The 21,702-nt window shown below is 39.7% G+C and overlaps 1 protein-coding gene across 9 annotated transcripts in view; it reads right to left on the reverse strand.

Moving 5' to 3' along the window:
- Positions 1-21,702, reverse strand: part of LOC111873627 (bromodomain-containing protein 2) — a 139,887-nt gene that overhangs the window by 90,428 nt on the left and 27,757 nt on the right. For all 9 annotated transcript variants that reach the window (XM_023868514.2, XM_023868515.2, XM_023868512.2 and 6 more), the window contains exon 2: positions 6,320-6,475. In XM_023868514.2, coding sequence (XP_023724282.1) covers positions 6,320-6,336 — 17 coding nt within the window. In that variant the 5' untranslated portion in view covers positions 6,337-6,475. The remainder of the gene's footprint in view (positions 1-6,319; positions 6,476-21,702) is intronic.

Here is a 21,702-nt window from a genome sequence, read left to right on the forward strand (position 1 = left end):
GTGACTTTTGGCTATTTCCCAAGCTGAAAATGCCGCTGAAAGGAACCCGATTTGAGTCAAGAGAAGACATCATGCGGAATGAGATGGCCCGGCTGATCACCATTCCAAAAGATGCGTCCCAGAAGTGTTTCCAACACTGGCGGAAGCGGTGGGAGAAGTGTGTGCATTACCAAGGAGACTACGTTGAAGGGGATTAGGGTTTTGTACCTCCAAATCAATAAATGTATTTCTGCCGACCAAAGCTTCGATACTTTTTGAACACACCATGTACACCAACCTATGAGCAACGTGATTTTAGAAACCAAGACTTGGTGTCCAATCTGAGGCAAACAATTGGTGAACAGAGATAACTACATAATTTTGAACAAAATGCTATTATCATAAAGCTGAGTGGTAGAGCATAAATTGCTCCATACTTTCATTCAGAAGATACTTGATTTAACCTTTAAGTGACGGCCCTTTAAATTCCGGTAACGGCAGCGGGACGGATTTGATTTAAATACCCGCAATTTTAAAGCAATAAAAACTGTGATCATTTCCTAAAATTGCTGTGATTTCTACAATTTTTGTGATAAACGAACCACATAAACGCTGTTTTTTTCTAGAAAGAATATAGAATCAGATATTGTAATTTAGAGACTTTATAAAATGTGTAAAAATTTTTAGATTGATTCCAAGTATAAAATTCCCAAATTTGTCGTCTGCCTACAAGAATTCATATAGTTCTTGGAAGCAAGAATGCTCTATGTAAATGTGGCAACACAGCGGATGGTTATGAAGATGATTATGTTTAGTCTCGCATGTCTCGAAGCATATACACGTACCTTCTTTGGTATGCAGAGATGTGGGCCTGTATATCTCCGTTTATAAGAACGTTGATTGTTTATACACAACAATTTCTCTGTACTGACCAGGCTCAGTTAGTTTATCACAACTCTCAAGGCCAAGCACAGCCAAGCAGTGTCATAGAGCTTCAAAGTTTCGCAGCGAGAACAGTGATATTGTCAGCTCACCATGGTGTCATTTCGTTTGGAAGATTCAGACATTTTTCAACTCAAAAATGACTACGAATCAGATTGTTTTACCGACAATTCTGAGAGTGGCGTTGTGGAAAGTGATTCAGAAATGGATTTCGAGGAAGACCCATCATCTTGGTCGGCAACCTGGGGACCACCACACCAGCATGGCAAGAGGAGTGTGAATAATTATTCAGGTGGAGCTGTGGGCAAACTGTGGCAAACAGTTATAGCATCTGTCGTCGAACCTGGAAATGGACAAATAAAGTATTTTTCCATCTCCTGGATCTGAACAGTTACATCCTGTTGTCACACAGAGAATTTCGTCTCACTCTTGTGCAGAACATGCTGGAAGGGGTCCACCTCGCCATCAATGGCCCAGGGGTCGACCCCTGCCGTTTTATCGGAGATATCTCGATTATAGGAGGCCAAACCACATCACTGGCCGACTTCCTCTACTTCGCAATTGAGGTGTCGTGTGTGCTTTTCGCGTGGGAAACGAACCGTCTAGACAAAGTGCGTGAAGTGCGACGTCGGACCCTGGATTTCCGGATGTTTCCAAGATTTCCACATGAAGCCAACTTCCGTTAGACGATGCAGGTGGGAAGAGAGACAACTTATAAAGCTGGTGACCAAAAATCATGTAAGTAGAAAAAGAATTTATAACTTAAAATTAGATTTTAAAAAACCGGCTGCATGCGTGGAATGCGCGACGACATATGGCGTCATTCGTCCCCTTGACTTTATTTTCATGACGCCATATGGTGTCGCTCGGCTCTTAAAGGTTAAATCTCAGCTGGGACACTGGCCATCCTGACCAATGATTTCCATGATTTCTCCTCAATGTTTCTTGGCAAACACTGTGACAGTACCTCCAATCAGGCCATGATGTCTTCCAACTCCTTAATCATGTTGTAATTTGGTGCTTTATAGCCAACCTACCGACAGTATTGGCAAATAAACCTACACACATACACAATGACAAGCATGCACATACAGCACAACTCCACAATGCATGATTCCTATACCTGCACATATTTAATTACCAACAGCAAACTCATGACTGTGGGGTAGTTTCTGTGCTCTTACTTGATTTGTCACATCATGCCAAGAGCTAAGCTCCCCACACAGTTGACACACAAAACTTCACTCTGATAACATCACAATTCTGCCAAAAATTTCAGCTGGTAATATCATGCAATGAGTGATGACTGCACAAGGTTAAAATGCAGATTGCAGCACACACATGCATTCTTTCTCATCTTACATGGTACAACCACAGGCCACAATATCTAAATTGGTAAGTAGGTCAAAAAATAAAAATAGAGGAAGACCAATCACATCCCACAACCTTAAAAAGATTTTCCTTGCTTAGTGTATAAAGCAATACCACATGCATCCTCCAAGACATTTAAAATCAGTTATGTCTGCTGCCCAGTTATATGCAATGTGTTGGACCTAGACATCAGGGTGATAAAGGCAGAATGTAGAATTCAGAAAAGACCCAAGTTTACATTTCACTTCACCAAATAACTGAAGTAACATAGCTTCTGAGCGGCCTCCGTAGTCTAGAGGTAACATTCCCACCTCATGGCTTGTGGTACGCGGGTTCAAATACCCTGTGGAGGTCGTCGAATTTTTAAGGGCGGAAAAATTCAGGGAACAAGTCCTCCGGGAGGGACTTTAAGCTGTGTGTCCCGTGTCGTAACTTTACGGCATATAAAAGAACATCATATCCCCAAAGGGGATCACTGAGCCAAATTCCAGGATGTTTCCCGCCCAACAATAGTCTCTAAGGCCTCTGATAGATGGGGGAAGCATTATAGACACCGCTAAGCAAGTGGCCGAACTCACTTGCTCGGCGGGACTGATGGTACGCACCATTTATCGGTAGGGTATAGAGACTGGTAGAATATCATAGAGGGAAGCACAATAGATCAAACTGGTCACGGTGCATGGGGAAACCCACCCTCTCTAAATAACTAACTAACTAACTAACATAGCTTCTGTCTACTGAATAAGATTAAATTAGATTAAATTAGAACTCAAATTCACTAGTTCCATATATTAGAAAACACAAACAAGAAACAGCACCTGGGTTCTGAGATTCTCAGAACAGCAACAATGAACGTACTCTTCTACAATCTAGTCAAAAGTTTACCGGTGTTTCCATGAATGTCAGCTAACTACTACTGAACCCCAAAGCATCACTTCCCCCAAGACAACACCATGTTCAAAGAACAATACCCTTCCTGTCCCCAAGAACTCATGTTTAGTACTAGTGCAAACAAGCCAATACCAAGAAGAAAGCAGTCTTCTGGGATTTGGCACCGTGTATATGTGGTGTTAACCGACGTTTCGGAGGAACGTATCGCCCCCATCTTCAAGGCAGAAGAAAAAGTCTGCTTTACCGTTTCTCACGGTGTTGTCGCTTGCAGATTTCTTACACTTTTTCTTCTACCCTGAAGATGGGGGGGTTTTGTTCCTCCGAAACGTCAGTTAACACCACATATACACGGTGCCAAATCCCAGAAGACTGCTTTCTTCATAGTCACCGCCGTGAAAGCCTCAAATCTTACAAGCCAATACCAAATTTATTTACTTGAGTTTACTTTGCCAATACACAAAGTTATTTACATATAAATGCACCTGCACTACCTTCGCTCGCTCACTTGGAAGCCGGGATCGTGGGCTCAAATTTCACTCATGGCATATATGTGTGTGTAAGGTAGAGGTCTTGCAATGAACTGATCGCCCACCCAAGGAGTCCTACCAAATGTCTAAGATCTAGCAAACCAAAGTGAAACGGATAGTTTCATGGAGGTAGGCCAAGACCCACGTTGGGGCTGCAGTGCCAAAGGAAAAAAAAATCATAATATAAAATGGGCATGGTTGCCATGTGAAATACATAAGACTAATGAACCACATGAAATTGTCTATGAAAATATGATGCTGCAAGACCTTGATGTTATACCCAACAATTTTAACATTTTGCGGACTGGTGGCATATTTTTATGCCCAGCGCTTTTAAACATGGCAGACCGGTGGCATATTATTATGACTTTAGGACACGTTATATTGAAACACACTATACCTTGCACTGGCGCCAGGCAGACGCATGACTGGCGCGTGACAGACCTCTTGAATGTTTGCTTCGTAGTCAGTAACATGACCCCGCTGTCTATGAACCAACTGTTTTCCTTTCTCACTCCAAAAGAAAATGCCTTTGTTCATCTTCCAGCTGCATCCCAGGCAGGAAGTTACTAGTGCAAAATGGATCAAGGTCGGAAGAGGTTGAGGTACAAGCGTTTTGCCGGAGAACAAGAAATATCTGACTTGTTCTCCGATGGGCTGACGTCCCTTATGAGTCTGCTAGTGATAGCGGCTCACAATCTGATAGTGAGTGTGGCCACAGACAGTGAAAGTGAAAGTGACAGCAGTTCTGACGAAAGTGCGGATAGAAACATTGCGGGGACAGCAACATGGTGAAAAGCAGACAAAACACCTGCTTTGGGAAAGTTTACTGGAAATCCAGGGGTGAAGCAAATTCCATCGGACACAACGCAAGTGTCTGAAGTAGCGGAACTGTTTTTCCACAATTCACAATTCAAGCATGGTTGATGTTCAAAGGAGACATGGACAGGTAAAGAAGCCTGTTTGTATTTCCGAGTATAATATGTTCATGAAGGGAACTGATAGAGCCGATCAGTACTTGGCCTATTATTCTCTTCATCGGAAAACAGTAAAGTGGACAGAGAAAGTTGCCTTGTGCCTTATAAATTGTGCCATTTTCAATTCATTCTTGGTTTTCAAAAATCTAAACCCTCATTCAAAATTGAAATACAAGGCATTTCTGCTGAATGTGTAAAAAGCCTGTGCTACAGACCACACGGTGGCGGCAGGCAGTCTTAGTACGACCAGGGCCGTCTACTCCCACCCCATGCAGGCCTCATTTTGACCCCCCTGGGTAACTCTCGGGTGATATGCAGAAACAAACCCTCGTGAAAATTGTGAAGAGTGAACATGCCAAGGGGAAGCAGCCTTCTAGGAGATGCTGTGTTTGCACAGTACACAACAAAAGGAGTATGACTGTCTACATGTGCAAGTTCTGTGTGATGCCACTTCACAAAGGGGAACGTTTCCAGAAATATCACACTCTCAAGCACTTCTAGGATCATTGGTAAGTGTTCTCCAAAAATTTTAGTTCATAAACTTAATTAGGAGATTTTATATTAATTTTTAAAGTGAACAGTGCACAAGTTAGGGTNCCTCATAAAGCAACTGTTTTTATACCTTGCTTAGTACGACATGCACAAATGCATCAACCTCGTATGTAACGTCATTTTCATTCCTGAATTTCTCTGATATGGACATTGAACGTAATTTAGAAAGTGTGTATTGGGCAAGTAACAGGAAACAGATGAAGATAACTGATTATTGTACTCGTATCTAGGTACAGTAAGGCACAACAATTGATGTAATCTACTGTAATTTGGTGAGTAGGCCTACCTTTAATATACAGTATTAGTGCGGTGTGTATTGTCAGTGAAAAGCGCTGTAATATGTCCTTGATATTACACATTTGGGCAATTCCACGTTAATGTTACGTTAGTCTGTACTTAACTACATATTTCACTAAAAAATGCAACATTTTAACTCGGTTTTTGGTAGATTTTTGCGTGACTAACATAAGGCTACTGTGGAAGTGCCCATTTCGGTTACAACGACATTCGTTTATAACGACACTATTTTTAGGTCCCTTTGATGACGTTATAACCAAGTTCTACTGTATATGTGGCTGCTACTAGGCAATGACGCTGTAAACACACGTCGGCAGCAATGAATAAATATACCATACAAGATACGGTTTTTCCTACACAACCATTGCTAGGCAACATGGTAAACCACATGTTCATGGCAACAAATGAATGCCAACAATGGAGAAGCAAGCCATTGGAAGTGGTGCCTTCTACATTGTGCATGCCAGGGTTATACAGTGAGGTGCAACTGGGCAGGTGAGTCTGTCAACAGTCAGTCTGAGGTCAGTCAGCAGTTAGCAGCTTCGATTTGCACTGCTGGCAAACATCACCTAGCAGCAACTAGTGAACAAACAAAAGAATTTCTTATGTATGCTGTAGTTTAGTGTTTTAGTCAGTGGAGATCAGCGAGAGACTGTTTATTATGTGTAGTTACATGTTATAAGCAAGCATTCAATAAATCCAGTTATCAATCCAAAACTCTTGTGTCTAGTCAACTACCTGCTCAAATTAGATTTCAAGCTTCCAGGCACATCTACTGCTTACCTATCTGCTATATACATAAAATGGTGCTAAGCTTCATGAACAATGGAGCCAGACTGTTGGTATACGGCCATCATTCACAATCCCCTCAGTTCGGCATGTACAGTGACAGCTGGGGCTACTCATCCTTGGTGTCACTGTGCATCTCGTAATCAAAATCTGCAACATAAACACCAAACAGAACAAGTTAACAGGATAGAATGATCCTCCACTCAAAAACATGTGAAATGAATTCAAACTATCCTTATTTCCTAAATAGACTGTTTAGTCTTTACCACATATACAAATATACATGCAACAACAAAAGAATTGTTACACGCATCATTTTCTATATGATCCGCAGACAGAAGGAAAGTAACACACGGTACAAAGAAATGGTCACTGCAACCACTGGACCTCAACTCCATAATTACCATATATGATATTGTCACGTGTATCAGACACTAAAGACAGGGTTCAGATTGGTAACTGGATTTATTTACCACTTATAGGTCATAACTACAATTAATTATTACACTGTCACTGATTTTCACACTACAAAGCAGTCCATCGCACTAGTCTTCATGGATTTATAACAGAAAACTATAAAAGTCTTTCTCAATAACAATACACTATAGCACACATAAAGTCTTCAAATCACACATTAAATCTTCACAGGCTGACTTCTTGTACTCTTCTGCACTCCTCCAGCCTGCTATCCTGTTTGCGTGCTTCTGACCCCCTCCCAACCCTGCTGCCGCAACTACTACTACTACTACTACTACTACTACTACTACTACTACTACTGCAGCAGCAGCAGCAGCAGCAGCTTAGGAACTCCACTCACATAAATAGCAGAGGAACAGACATGCATCACAGGAAATACATGTCACATGATCACTACCCAGCCAGCCCATTGGTGCATGCTGCAAGGACATACACCAAACACATGCCACATAAATGCTACCTACTACTGTGTGACATCACCAGAGACACACAAAACACAGCTTCCTCTATTGCTGCATGTTGGACCATGCTTACAGAACTGCAACCTGGCAACACGTTGATCGAATCCCTTACAGTATGAATGATCTTGTTTATTATACAAGAGGGCACATGAAGACTCATCAAACTCTTGATGAAGCCACATGCACCTATGACCAAGCCACTCGACACATTACACGTTCTATTGTGAAAATGTGCAAGGAAGAATATGAATGAATCAAAGCTGAAGGTAGACATTCAGAACATTTGTTACCGCAGTGAAAACCCTAAGCACAGGGGTAACTTCATCTTTAGCTTTTACAGCTTTTGCAGTGTCATTAATGGTTACAATAAAAAAAACATGTCCATCACATTTAAATTGTCTTATTAATCTCTCAACTGGCAGCTCAGTAACCATTCAGAATTGTACCCATGTTGATATATATCTCACTCCAGATGACTTCAAGAATAACCTCCTGAAGCTATGAAAATACCTTGAGTAAGAGTGACTGTGACAATTCAATGGAATCTCTTCATTTCTTTCATTAGATTTTGTACTATTAACATTCCCTGCTTTCTCCACAGTCCCACATATTACAGAATGATGCAGTGATTCAGGCATTTAACACCACTTCCAACAAAAAACATGCCCATATAGTCAACAGTGAGGAGTCTCCTCTCTACAGCATACTAAACTTCACATAACCACATCCCTATTATCAGCATCCACAGAATCAACATAAACAATAGACCATTCGCTCGATTGTGACCTACTACTACATAAGTTATATTCATGCAACATGTAAAAACACTCAACAGTTTGTTCATCTGGTAACACAAAATTACACGTAATGACAATAATAAATCACACACAAAACATGTATGTAAGCAGGCATACGTGCAAATTTCTGGCAGTAACGCTTTTCCAGGTTTTTGTACTTTAATTATAGACTACCTTAGCCACCACTTTTAGTACACCAGCTGATTAGCTTTCACAGAACTGGGTATAAATGTCATACCAATGGAAGCCACTCCAGCAAACTTAATTTTTTACATACCAGTACTAAAACCATGGCCAGATGTGTAAATTGGTGATGCAGAATAACAAACACTAACTCCATTTAATACTCAGTCCTGAAATTGTGTATAGATTAAAAACGGTGGGGGACTTCTGAAATTTCTGTAATGTAAAACAATATGGCAGGCCAGTCATGAAAAAGCACCTTTAAATAATTACAGAAAAAAAAAGTGACTGGGGAACCTTGGTTCCAAGGTTTGGCGTTAAAAATGTAATGAAATTGGGATCTGTACTGGAATAAATCTACTTTATACATTACACTTACAGTTTATTGAAACATTGCTATATGTACAGTATATTATTTATTTCAATTACCAGAAGCGTTTAATTTGTAGTCACATCAGAATTCATTGTGCTCAAGACAGATCTATGATAACTAAAGTATGAAACATAGTTCATGCAGAATAAATTGTCCACATTTTGTCCAAAGACCATATCAATGCAAGAATTAGATCTAGTCGTTCCTTGAGAAAGATCCGAACGTCAAGTTCTAAGGTAACTTTGTTCATTTGGGTACATTATTACAATTATCTTCTGCTAACTGCTTCTTCTTCCTGTACTCTCATATATGCAGCAAGACTATTACCAAAGGTCATCTTAACTGCATGAAGTCATACACTGCCAGCTTCCCTATAGCACTGCATCATTTTGCTAAAGAGAAGAATTGAATTAGGCATAAACCCTCACATTTATTACCATATACCACTCATAAGGTCCCAGCATTAACAGCATGGAACACACGATTTCCACAGGTTTTCCATTTACTTATGTACCAAATTTTGTTACTAACGGTTTCATTCCATTTGTACCCTCATAAATTAACGTTTTCAACGTTAAAAATTTATAAACACAGAACAACCAACTACATTAATTCATTATCACCATGAAACACTCTTCAAAACGTTTTCAGGGTGAATATTATTAAAATACCCATTGAATTTCAGTTCCTATTTTCATAGACATTCATACTGGCATACTCTGAAGCTAATCTGAACTGCAGTTATGGAAGTTTCACACGCTATGAACATGCTAAAACACAGTATTTATTTTAGCATTTTTTAGGCATCATCCTTGAAGGTTACAAACAATTCGATAATCGACCTTCTGGTTGCCATTTATAACTGAAGCATGCAGACAGGGGTTTCATAGGTGATTATTTCAACGTCCACATATACATGCTAACTTTTCATACATCCAAGTTGTCTAAACAGTTGTTTAATACTGCCCTGTGTTTGTGACTACACACAGACAGGGTAGCAGCTGTTAAGTGGACTTAGTGAACACTAGCAGATCTAAGTAACCATAACTCACTCTCACTCATGAAGCTGAGCCCTTCTTGAGAAGCTGCCAATGGCACAGCTACTCAAGAACTTCCCAGCATTTTATGGAACCCGCAGGTTCATTACTGTGCTGTGGTCCCTATCCATCCTATCTTAAGATCCATTTTAATATTGTCCACCCACTTGCTCACTGGTCTTCCTGGTGGTCTCTTTTCTTCTGGCTTTCTCACAAATATCCTATATGCATTCCTACTTGTCCCATTCATGCTACATGCCTTGCAATCTCATCCTCCTCCACTTGAATATTCTAATTATACATGGAGAAGAGTACAAGTTACGAAGCTCCTCCTCGTGCAGTTTTCTTCTACCTCCCACCACTTCATCTCTCTTCAGTCCAAATATTCTCAATGCCGTTTCTCAAACACCCTCAGTCTATGCTCCTCCCTTAACGTTCGAGACCAAGTTTCATGCCCATACAGAACCACAGGCAAAATTATAGTTTTGTATATTCTAATTTTTCTGTTTTTAGTCAGCAGACAAGAAAACAAAAATTCTGGACTGTATGGTAGCAAGCATTACCTGAATCCAGTCTCCTCTTAATTTCCTCCTGAATCAGGTTTTGATTTGTTAGTCATTCCCAAATACCTTAAATGTGCCACATTTTCAAAACATCTGTTACCAATCTTTGTGTGTCTTGATTTTGCCCTGCATTTTGGTTACGAGACAGCAACACATAATTAGTTGTTTTTTTTTTTTTGGCATTTGCATTTGCTTCTAGACCAACCTCCTTATCAGCATCAATTAAAGCTTCTGTTTTCCCCTTTATGGTACCTATATTATCAACAAGTATATTCATATCATCAGCTTTGACTAACAGCTGATGTATCCCACTTCATTTCACTGTATCACAGGATTTCTTGAAGTCTACAAATAGCTGATGCGGTGTCTCAATGTACTCCCTTTTTTCCTCCAGTATCTTAAGAATGCAAAAGATCTGATCAGTAATTGATCTATTACGTTGAATCCCACACTACTGATCCCCAATAATTTCATCTGTATATGGACTTAACCTTGAGAGAAGACTACTGGATACAATTTTGTATGAAGCTGATAGCAGCAATATCCCCCAATAATTATTAGTCAGTTCTATCACCCTTCTTGTGAACTGGTATGATAATAGACTCCCTTCCATTAATCAAGCAATTTTTTCTTATGACAGATGGAAGTAATTAGCTTATGGATCTTAGAATATAATATTCCACCTCCTGCTTGAATAAGTTCTGCCAGAATTTGATAACTACCTGGCAATTTACACCTTTTCAATTTTGCAACAGCACTTTCAACCTCAAAAGGATTAGGATCAGGTACTAATGCCTCAGCTGTATGTGTTTCTATCTGCCTAACATCACTGACCCCATGTACATTCAATAACTGAGAGTAGTAGCTCTTCCACCTATTCATCTTTCACTAAGTTCCTTCCTTGGTAACACCACTTTAAGTCATTTATTCCTCTGGTAACCAGTCTCACAGCCCTACATAATAAGTCTTGTCTCCACTACTTGCTGCTTGGTAACGGCCCCCATAACAATGGAGATTCTTCAACTTACATGCTCGTGCTACTGCCAGCTGGCTACCAATAGCCAAAGTCAAAATCATGTTATGGCCGATGGTCAGTTGGCCAGTCTCAGTGCCAAATCCCCCATCTGGGGCCCAAGACAAGATTTTTGTTACTGTCAAGACAGTTGTTGGTTTTCTTTATGTGGGGTGTCCTCTCTCACCAGATGATGGGACTGTCTTGTATAACTGATGTTGACCCTCACCAGCGCAAACAATCTCAGGTCTCAGTCCCATAGAACTCATGAGCATATTCTCTCTCTCTCTGTTTTTTTTTTTTATTTTTTTTTTTCCGTCTCAAAATCTGAGACTCCTTCAACCTGGAGGGCCAGGTCCCCATATTTCTACATCAACCAAGGCACTGGGTTCCCTTTTCATCGTCTCCAACTTGCTGGGCTACGGTGGAGCTATTCAAAAGCTGAGATCTTTCTTGATATGTAGCCTTGGCATGGACCACATAGAAAACACATCTTGCAGTTCCTCCACTGTTGCCACGAACTAGTGCTTACTGTGCTGTTGCCTAGCAGTGCCCACATCTGTTTCTTCCTCTATTCCAGTTTTTCGCCATGTCACGTGCTCCCTCCTTAAAGCCGCTCACCTCGTTCCTTGTTCTACCAGGGGACATACTTGTAGCATCTGGGAGTCCTTGCAAATTGCACCTCAATATCATGTTGGCCCCACTGCCTCTGGTTCCAGTTTCATGGGGACAGAACTTCTGATGTGACTGGTGCTCTCCTACTGTGCCAACACGTGAACTATCAACAATATCTTATTTCATCTGGAAGGGGCCAGCTCCTCCACAATGCCCTCTCACTCATTTTCCTTGGCCTGGCAACAAGATCCCACTGCTAGGTTTCCGACTTCCAGCTAGTGGATCTGCCCAAGGTCCACATTGCTGGCCTCTCATGGGCAGCTGCCACTTTAACTTCGTTCTCTTGTCTTCAATGAATCCCCTGCCTGATCTCATACTCATGGCCCTCGTGTAGTGCAGGAAAGGGTCAACTGTTCGATTGCAGCGCCAAACTCCCCTGTAGGGGCTCACAAATCAGTTCGGTCAACGTCTTCAACTGAGAGCAGTATGCTGTGACCAGGTGCTAGTCCACAATTTGGTCCTCAGGTGCACCGATAGTCTTCTGTAGGTAGAATATCGGAAGCCTGGTCCCTGCAGTGCAGTGTGTGTGCAGCTTTTGCATGTGGTACCCATTCACAGCGCTCCTCTACGACCTGCACCTTTTTCTTGATTGGTCTCCATCTTTGTCTCTACTAGCTTCTACCAACTGACCCCCTTTCTTCTAGACAGGCCATCGTCACTTCTCGGTACATCTCCATCTTCACCTCCGCTTGCTGCTCTCTTGGGGGTGTAGCGTCTCTACGAAGGCTACCAGATGTTCTAAATCCATTATGATTATCAGTCATGTGGGCTCCAATCCAACGATGCACTGTTCGGTATGCCCAACAATCTGGTCCAAACAAACCTTACCTCCAACACCATTCGTCACGTGTGTGAGACTATACACTTGGTTGGAATTGATAACTGGATTTACTCAACACTTATAACTATAAAGTAGCCGTTATCTGTTTCACTAATTTACATATTCCAAATAAGACTGTAACCACAGCTCACATAAACCACTAATCATCAGTTGGTAAAGGCTCCTAACAATGGAGATCCTTCAACTTCTGTGCTCACATCATCATCTGGCTACCATCTTCAAACTCATGACCGACTTCTAAACTGCTGCTGTTCCCCACCAGCAGTCATTCTTGGTGCTGAGTCCATGCCCTACATGGCCATATTCTTTTACTGCAGCCTTCTGCTTCAGCACAGACTGCACAGAAAAGCATCAGGTCCAACAGTTCTTCCACTTCTGCGGCCACAGAATGTTTACTGTGCCACTGCTTCGCAATGACTGTACCTACACATTCCATTACTCCAGCTTTTCAGCCATCATGTCAGTAATAATGTTTATCTTACTCATTACACTGCAGTGTCTATTTGCTGTCCTGTTTTGTTAACTGATCGTCTTGTGACTTTTTCAATTTAATTTCTTTGTAGCTATAATAATGTTCATGACATGCCCTTATTTTTTACACACACACAAAGGGGATGAGAGCATCAAAATACTGATTACACTTTATATGTACCTACCTCTGAGGATCATACCTCGAAATTACTTAAACTAGATTTTAACTGTCTTTCAATGCACTATATTCATGCAGACTATTAAATGGTTATACTTCATTATACATCCCTGACAATGGCAGGATTCTGACAAAACATGTAGGGTGAACATTAACTGGATTAAAGGGTTAGTGATATCAGGTGGTTTTATCTGACTGACTTATGGAGGAAAGATGCAATGGTACAACAGCACCAGTCCAGCAGACTTCAGGGAAATGCTGAATACTGAATAATAAACTCATGGTTTAAACACCAGGCACGACAAAAACACAAATGTGTGATGGGACTACACATCAAACATTAGAAGCTAAAAACACAAGGGCAGTCTCCACAGTTTTATAACACCTGATGATGACCAATGACAGTCAGAGCATGTAGTGTACAATATGGTTTTAAACAGGTTTAAGAGACTCGTGTATAACTTTTAAACAAAGTTTTAAAGAAGTGTTGCATGTAAGATGGAGTATCAAAGATATCTGTCAATTACTGAATAATTCTTCTGCCATAACTGAATCAGAGTTCCACTGTACTCACTCCTCTATATCCAGCTTCTTCTGCCAAACACAATTTCTAACCAGTAGTATGCCTACTGCATGGAGTCCATACTGATGATTCCCAATAATACTGTTTACACATGGTGTTGACAATGGGATAAGAACGTTGGATAACACTGTTTGGTAGTTAACGGCAGTAATATACTACAATCACTTCTGTAGCACTTAACTACAAATAGGTACATAACAGATTCTTTATACTGATGTACCAACTCTTCCTTATTCCAAACAAGATTATCTATGAATGATATGTTTTCCTCCTGCTTGAATCAGTTGTGCAGAAATTTGACAAAACACCTGGTGATTCACACTTCATTAATTTTTCAACAGAAAACCCAACTTCAAACAAGCTACGTCCAGCTGTACTTATTTCAATGTGCCTAACACCACTGACATCTTGCATGCTGAATACCTGAAAGAAATAATTTTTCCACCTGTTCAAAATAATGCGGGAACATGCAAGCACAGCACCTTTCCAGCTATAGACTGGTAGCCCTTCTCAAATTCATTTATGCCTCTCTATAGTTTCCAATACTCTGTGATATCTGAATTTCTCCCTGAGGTGACTACATCATGTGCACTGAAATTAGAGAGCCACTGGCCACAAGTACCGATCTGGATGGCACCAACAATTACAGGTTTTACATATATATTAGCATTGAGACCATTTCAGAGAAGACCTAGACTTCACTGGGAGGACATCTGAACAGATCTTGAACATGGGTTCATCAAGCTAGGGTCCAGATGCAGGACCTTATGAACCCAGTAATGAAATAAGATGGGCCAAATTTCTCTAGCAGTTGAACAACTAATGAATTATCCATAATGACTGCACCATGATGTTAGCCATCTAGTTCACCAAGGATATTCTCTCATGTAATGTGTATTTTTGCTGCTATTCCATGGAGCACACCCCAAAAACACACATACAAGGTTATCCTTATGAAGACAGTTACAAGAAAGAAAAATCACATTCTGACACTTCACTACTGCTTACTTTCACACACTAAAACCACAAAATCAGACCTAAGAAACCAGCTCACAATGAAATTAGTACTATTTGTGACCCTCTCAAAACAAGACAAAGGTGAAGATGTTTAGCAGCAGATATTATGCCTACCAGATGGTATGGAAGCAACAAAAACAGCTGAAACTACTCCTTATTGGTAAATTTTATGTAAATTTGGCATCAGGCAGTGAAGAGGTCACCATACCTGATGTACACATATCCACCTTTTTCTACTAAGTTCCGCAATGTGTCCCCTAATTTAACAGTGCCTAAATACGTGTTGTATTATATTTATAATAATAAATTGGGAAAGACATGGAAGGAAATAGGGTGACCTGTTTTCCGATATCACTCCAGCATCTCTCAACATATGGCTTCGAGATGAAGATGAGCCTAGGGCCTCCAACATACAAAACAGTAGTGCTGACCATTACAAATAATAATACTCAATGTTATGACAAGATGCCTCCCACTGTAACCACCCTCCACTTACCTTCCATTCCCAACCCAACTGGCCATGGAAACATGGGTCACGACTCATTTAAGGTATAAGATAAATGAAGTATACTATTTTTAATTTTTCACTTTTTATTCCACTGTTGCAACTTAGCCATTCTTTACCGACATCTAGTTAGGTGAAAATGGAGGAAGCACCCATTAGGGCAGACACACACTACTAACAGCTGTCTTACCTCTGTCACCTGCTCCAGTAAGTGCTCTCTTTTTCTCACCTACTGTACATATAATTACAGTACTGATCTCTGTTTAATAATTCCTGTCTGTGACAGAATGCTCATATATATAATACACATACTAAAATTCTATGCGACAAGAATAATCTCTTGCAACTTTCCAAAATTTCTCAATGTAGCAATCTGCAATGACTGCAACAGTACTTCGACACAAAGCAAGAGCTACAGCAAGAACCTAGCACCAAAATATAACAAACTCTTCACACTTTTTTGGACTGAATGGTAAAAAAAAAATAGTATTGATCTTTAGGTGACCACAGGCCAGTGAATATTTCAGTAACAATTATAATATACAGTAAAAAAAAACTCCCTTAAAAAGTTTCCCTTCATAGATGCTTCCTCCCTCCCTTCAGATGTCTATAATTTTCTTTTCAAACTAAGAAGTTTCCACTGACATGGAGTTTTAACTAACTGCTTCCTTAAAGAAGCTATGTTGTAGTTCATCAGATCAGTGCTGCAGCATACTTCCCTCTCCATGCCAGTGACCAAGCGATGATCACAGTATTACATCAGATACATAATTCCTGCTAAAGCATATTGTAACAATAATTACATTACACCAATACAAGGCTCCCTCACAGTGACAAACACAACAATAGAATAAACTATTAACACATGCACAAACATTGTCAGATAAGCAGCACTATGTGAGTGATCTTAATTCATGACATATGACTGAAACTCTAACAAGCTTCTCACAATTCAGTGCCATATTATAAAATAATAAACTGTACATAGAGAACGTAAAATAATGAGATCTAATGCAACTGTGTCAACAGCATACATCATGCATCATGTGAGACAAAATAATAATTTCTTTCTTTATTCATGTCTGATTCATTTAACAATGATATCAGTACCTCAAAAACATGATAGGATTAATGAATAATTGATCAGCAGACTTGGGAAAATGCAACCAGGCACTAATTTGGAGTACTAAAATTCTGTCATTTATCCCAAATGACTGAATCAAACCATCAAAACCCTCACCTCCAGAACACAATCAGAATCATTATCATCTGAGCAACTAGACTGGTATGAGGGTATTATGCACAGTGATCTAGGCACACCAGCAAGGGGACTGTCATGACCAATTTGCAGAAAACAATCCCTACCTCTGCCTCCAACTGAAGAAAATAATAAAAAACCTCTGGAAACAGAAAATCTGATAATGGAAAAAAGTCACTATATAAAAAGGTAAAATTGCCCCCGTGTTTAATTAAGCACTATGCCTCAGAGGAGTACAGGGGAGTGGACATATAGATCCACAAACTGTACACTATATACTTATAATTACTTAGATACTGCAATTTTAAAATAAAACCTTGAGGACATGGGGGGGGGGAAACTGTACACAATATAATGAACATGATGTTTTATGATAAGTGACTATTGAACATAAAACCTAGGAAGAAGTAAATTCAGACTTAATCAAATTTGCCCAAAAATTCAGGGAGGGAGAGTCAAACATCAGGTTGACAATGTTTTGAACAGTTCTCGGAAGCATCTCCACAGAAAGAGGAACTGGATACATATCACGTAATCATAAATACAATTCATGAATTACCTGAAGCAATTACAAAGTTGATTTCAAATGATTCATAAACAAAAAAATAATGTTACTCCTGACAGACTTTGAACTGAAGAAATGTGCCAAAAACAAGTAAAAATCCCCAACTGTCACCCACATGCTGAGATTACTAAAAATTCAGAATGTGCATCAGAAAGAAAGGCAGATAAGTTAATGAATTCATTCATGTGAGATTCACTCTCATCACACTTGTAATCAGTAACTTCCCCATGCTTAAATTAACTAGCCACAACAAAAAGAATGTAGAAGTATAACTCTGCTGTAAACCCCAGTACCAGACTGAGGTAAGCGGTCAGCTTCACCCCCTTGCTGCTTTAACCCAAAGGAAACCACCCCATAGTCTCCAATTCAAAGTAAGTTGGGTGGGTGCCACTGCTGATCTACATACTACGCAGAACAGAAAAATATCTTGTTCCTATCAGAAATCAAACCTTAATTCCTTGGTCAGCAAGTCCATCATTACAGTGGCTGACCCATTCTGGCATTTCTAAACAACATATATAATTTATGGATAAGTTTATGGTCTTACCTCCATAACAAATTTCACTTGGCAAGCTACAGTGGCTGCATTACTTGCCGCCAAACTGACATATATATATATAGATACCTCTTGCAACTACCACCTCATTTTAAAAGGAAACATATGGTAATGTCCGTATAGGTAGACATTTGTCTCATAATTTTCCTATCCAGAATGGTCTAAAACAAGGAGATACTTTATCGCCACTGCTTTTCAACTTTGCTTTAGAATATACCATTAGGAATGTTCAAGAAAACATGGGACTGAAAGTAAATGGGACATATCAGCTGTTGGTCTATGCTGATGTGAATATACAGGGTGATAATATAGTTACCATAAAGAGAAACACACAAGCTTTAATTGATGCTGGTAAGGAGGTTGGTCTAGATGTAAACGTCTCATAACCAAAATGCAGGGCAAAAAATCAGGACATAAAGACTGGTAACTGATGTTTTGAAAATGCGGCACAGTTCAGATATTTGGGAATGACCGTAACAAATCAAAACCTGTTTCAGGAGGAAATTAAGAGGAGACTTTTGTCTTCTGGTCTGCTGTCTAAAAACAGAAAAATTAGAATATACAAAACTATAATTTTGCCTGTGGTTCTGTATGGGCACGAAACTTGCCCTCTTGACATTAAGGGATGAACATAGACTGAGGGTGTTTGAGAACACAGCATTGAGAATATCTGGACCAAAGAGAGATGAAGTGACAGGAGGTTGAAGCAAACTGCATAATGAGGAGCTTCATAACTTGTACTCTTCTCCAAGTGTAATTAGAATGATCACCTGAAGGATGAAATGGGCAGGGCATGTAGCATGAATATGGTGAATAGGAATGCATATAGGTTATTGGTGGGAAAGCAAGTAGAAGAGAGAGCACCAGAAAGACCTAGGAGCAGGTAGGTGGACAATATTAAATTGGATCTTAGGATGGGATGGCATGGATTGGATGGATCTGAATCAGGGGAGGGACCAGTGGACGGTTCCTGTGAACACAAGTTCCATGAAATGCTGGGAAGTTCTTGAGTAGCTGCACAATTGGCAGCTTCTCAAGAAGGGCTCAGCTCCATGCGTGACAGATTCAAATAAATAATCCTTGCAAACTGGATTAACTTAAGCACAATTCCATCTATAGAAATCAGTGAACTCAAACTAGTGTCAAAGAATCTTCCCAAGAGACTTGAAGTTTACAAGCAGAATACAGACATTTTGACCACTTACTATGATGTGTTCTACACAAATTATTTACTTTAAGAAATGCACATTCCTCTTTTTTATAGCCTGAAACTTTTTTAGTGACTTGAGACCCCTTTCTCTCAGCAGGTGACAGCCAAGCTTCCAGTTATCAGGTCGATGGCATGAGGGTCATTTGACTCGACTTTTCAAGGATTCGGCATTATGCACTCAAGTATGGATGTACAGGAGACCCTAAATCTCAAGAGGTGGGTTCAATGTTTTCAATTTGTATATTAGGTAGAATCAGTGAATATGCCTTATCTCCTCTCTATAATTGTACATTATATTTCTTTCTGTGAACTTAAATCATTATTAGTTTGCTGATGTTGAAAGACAGCCACTTTTTTAAACTCACTGAACCAATTTCTGTTTAGAAACGCCATTTAAATAAAAATGGATTCAAACATTAAAACAGCCCAACTCTCTTCGAAATTTCACATACATAACATTGTAATACACTGTTTATGTCTACTTCAACACTCAACTAAGTTACCTTAAAATAAATAAATATTATGGCACAGTCTTGTGCAGGGCATGAACTTCAGTTTTCCTCAAGTAGTAACCTTCAATAACTGCAAATTTCTGGCAAGTGGAACCAAAATTCTAAATGGCACAAACATGAAATTACTTAACAAGAGAAACTGAGAGCATGTCATATTAGTTTTAGGCACTGCATGTATACTCTTACTGAAAAACTGAATCTTCTGCCAAGAGGAATTAACCTTCCTTGCATTCAGCGTTTGTAAGGATCAGAAGTCCTTTTGGACATCCCTATACCCATTTTCTTGGTGTTCTCCCTAAAAGGAGAACTGAACATGTTATATTTATTTACCATCCCTACTCTAATGTGCCACTTGGAAGAAACAAACTGAAATGGATACTTGGCACTGCCTCTCAAAGAATATTCTTGTTGTTACTAGTAGTCACATCTCTGCATTCTTAGTCACATTCATGTCATATATGCGACCTTCTGACCACATTTCATTACCCTGGCAATTACAAAACATATTACGGTTAACTATCCTTTTCATACAGCTGAAAGAATGAGACTTGGATTCAAACCCATGTTAGAACAAAATAATTTGTATTGGGCTGTTTCTCCAAGAGCGCCTTTATGGACTTACCCTTTTATTTTCTATGGTGGGCCATTTGAGAGAAATGGTGAGACAGACAAGGCAATTGTTTTTTTATATACAAGAGATAATGTCTAAATTTCATGTGGCTCAAGATGGTGTCTAAAAGTTCTCTTATAAACGTGATAATCAACCTCTGGGCACCAAATGAGTAGGAATTTCTCAATTAACCCAGCAGGTATTTGCTCATCAAGAACTCTACTTAATGGAATCAGTTAACCACATGTACATGCAGAGCATATTGTGACTTCCATATTTTCCAAACGTGCTTTACCACACACTGTTTTGTTCACATCCTGATCAGGATCCAATGGATGCTACTATCTACCCACCTACAATCATCCCTCCACATTTTTGGTTTTATTTGTTCAAAATTGTGTTCAGAACAATACACTGTCACACTGTTTTACATACTGAATCTTCGAACGGTTCATGATCTTCTCTTCACCTAACCCACACGCACTACATCACAGGCCTCGACTGTCCATGCCTCGCTGTTCACAGTTTAACATCTTTTGATCTGTATTTTCCACACACCCACGCCTCCCCAAAGAAAGACAAGTGATGTTAGCAATGTAAGTGGAAGTGTAAAAGCTGTAAAGGGAGAAATAATTCATTAAAACCAAACATTCATATTTATCAGACTCCATGACCTCATATGTATATTTTATTTGTGACTAATTACCTCAAGAACATCACAAATACAGACATACGTACGAGCACCTGTAGTACAATCTTTACTTTGAAAGAACCATGAAGCAAACATTCTCATAATTGAAGAACTGTGAAGGAAAATATCTGAATGGTAGGCAATATCTCTATTTTCCAAGCACTTCAATCGGTGAATGGAAATGCTTTCTGGGGTCCTGAGAATATGGGCAGCACTTCCAGCATCTGCAGTAATATGAAGTTTTATGTGTGTCGGTTGTACAAGTCCAAATTAACCCTTCCGCACCGACATCGGTGTGCTTCACCGACTCTTTAAATAATCGTATGCTACCGACATCTGTGCAGTGCACCGACCTGCGCAGTGTTAGCTTTGAAGGACGTTGCTGATAAAACGAGGAAAGATATTCCAATTTTCTTTTCAGGAGTACATAGATTAAGGTTTTGTCTTTCAATTGGTATATGAGTTATTTATTATGGACGAATTTGTAGCACGGTATTTTTATTTTATATCGTTAGTGTAATAGTTCGTACTTTGGTCTCATTGCGCCTAGATTGCATTGAAATTTTTCAAATTCTAAGTAAGGAAAATGTATAAAACTATATATCTTTCGACTCTATGGTCTTTGCTTGTCTATATGAGTCACTCACTGAAACCCAAGACGAAGGTTTTCCTTCAGTGGGTTCCTGTACAGTCTGCTGATACAATGAAGTAGTCAAACAAGAGGGTCCTTTTTTCTTGGAACCAAATGCAACCTAAGAAAACAAACTTACGAATGATACAGAAATCTATGATGTCATAACAC

This window comes from Cryptotermes secundus, unplaced genomic scaffold (genome assembly GCF_002891405.2).
Source record: "Cryptotermes secundus unplaced genomic scaffold, Csec_1.0 scaffold678, whole genome shotgun sequence".
Classification (NCBI taxonomy): Eukaryota; Metazoa; Arthropoda; class Insecta; order Blattodea; family Kalotermitidae; genus Cryptotermes; species Cryptotermes secundus.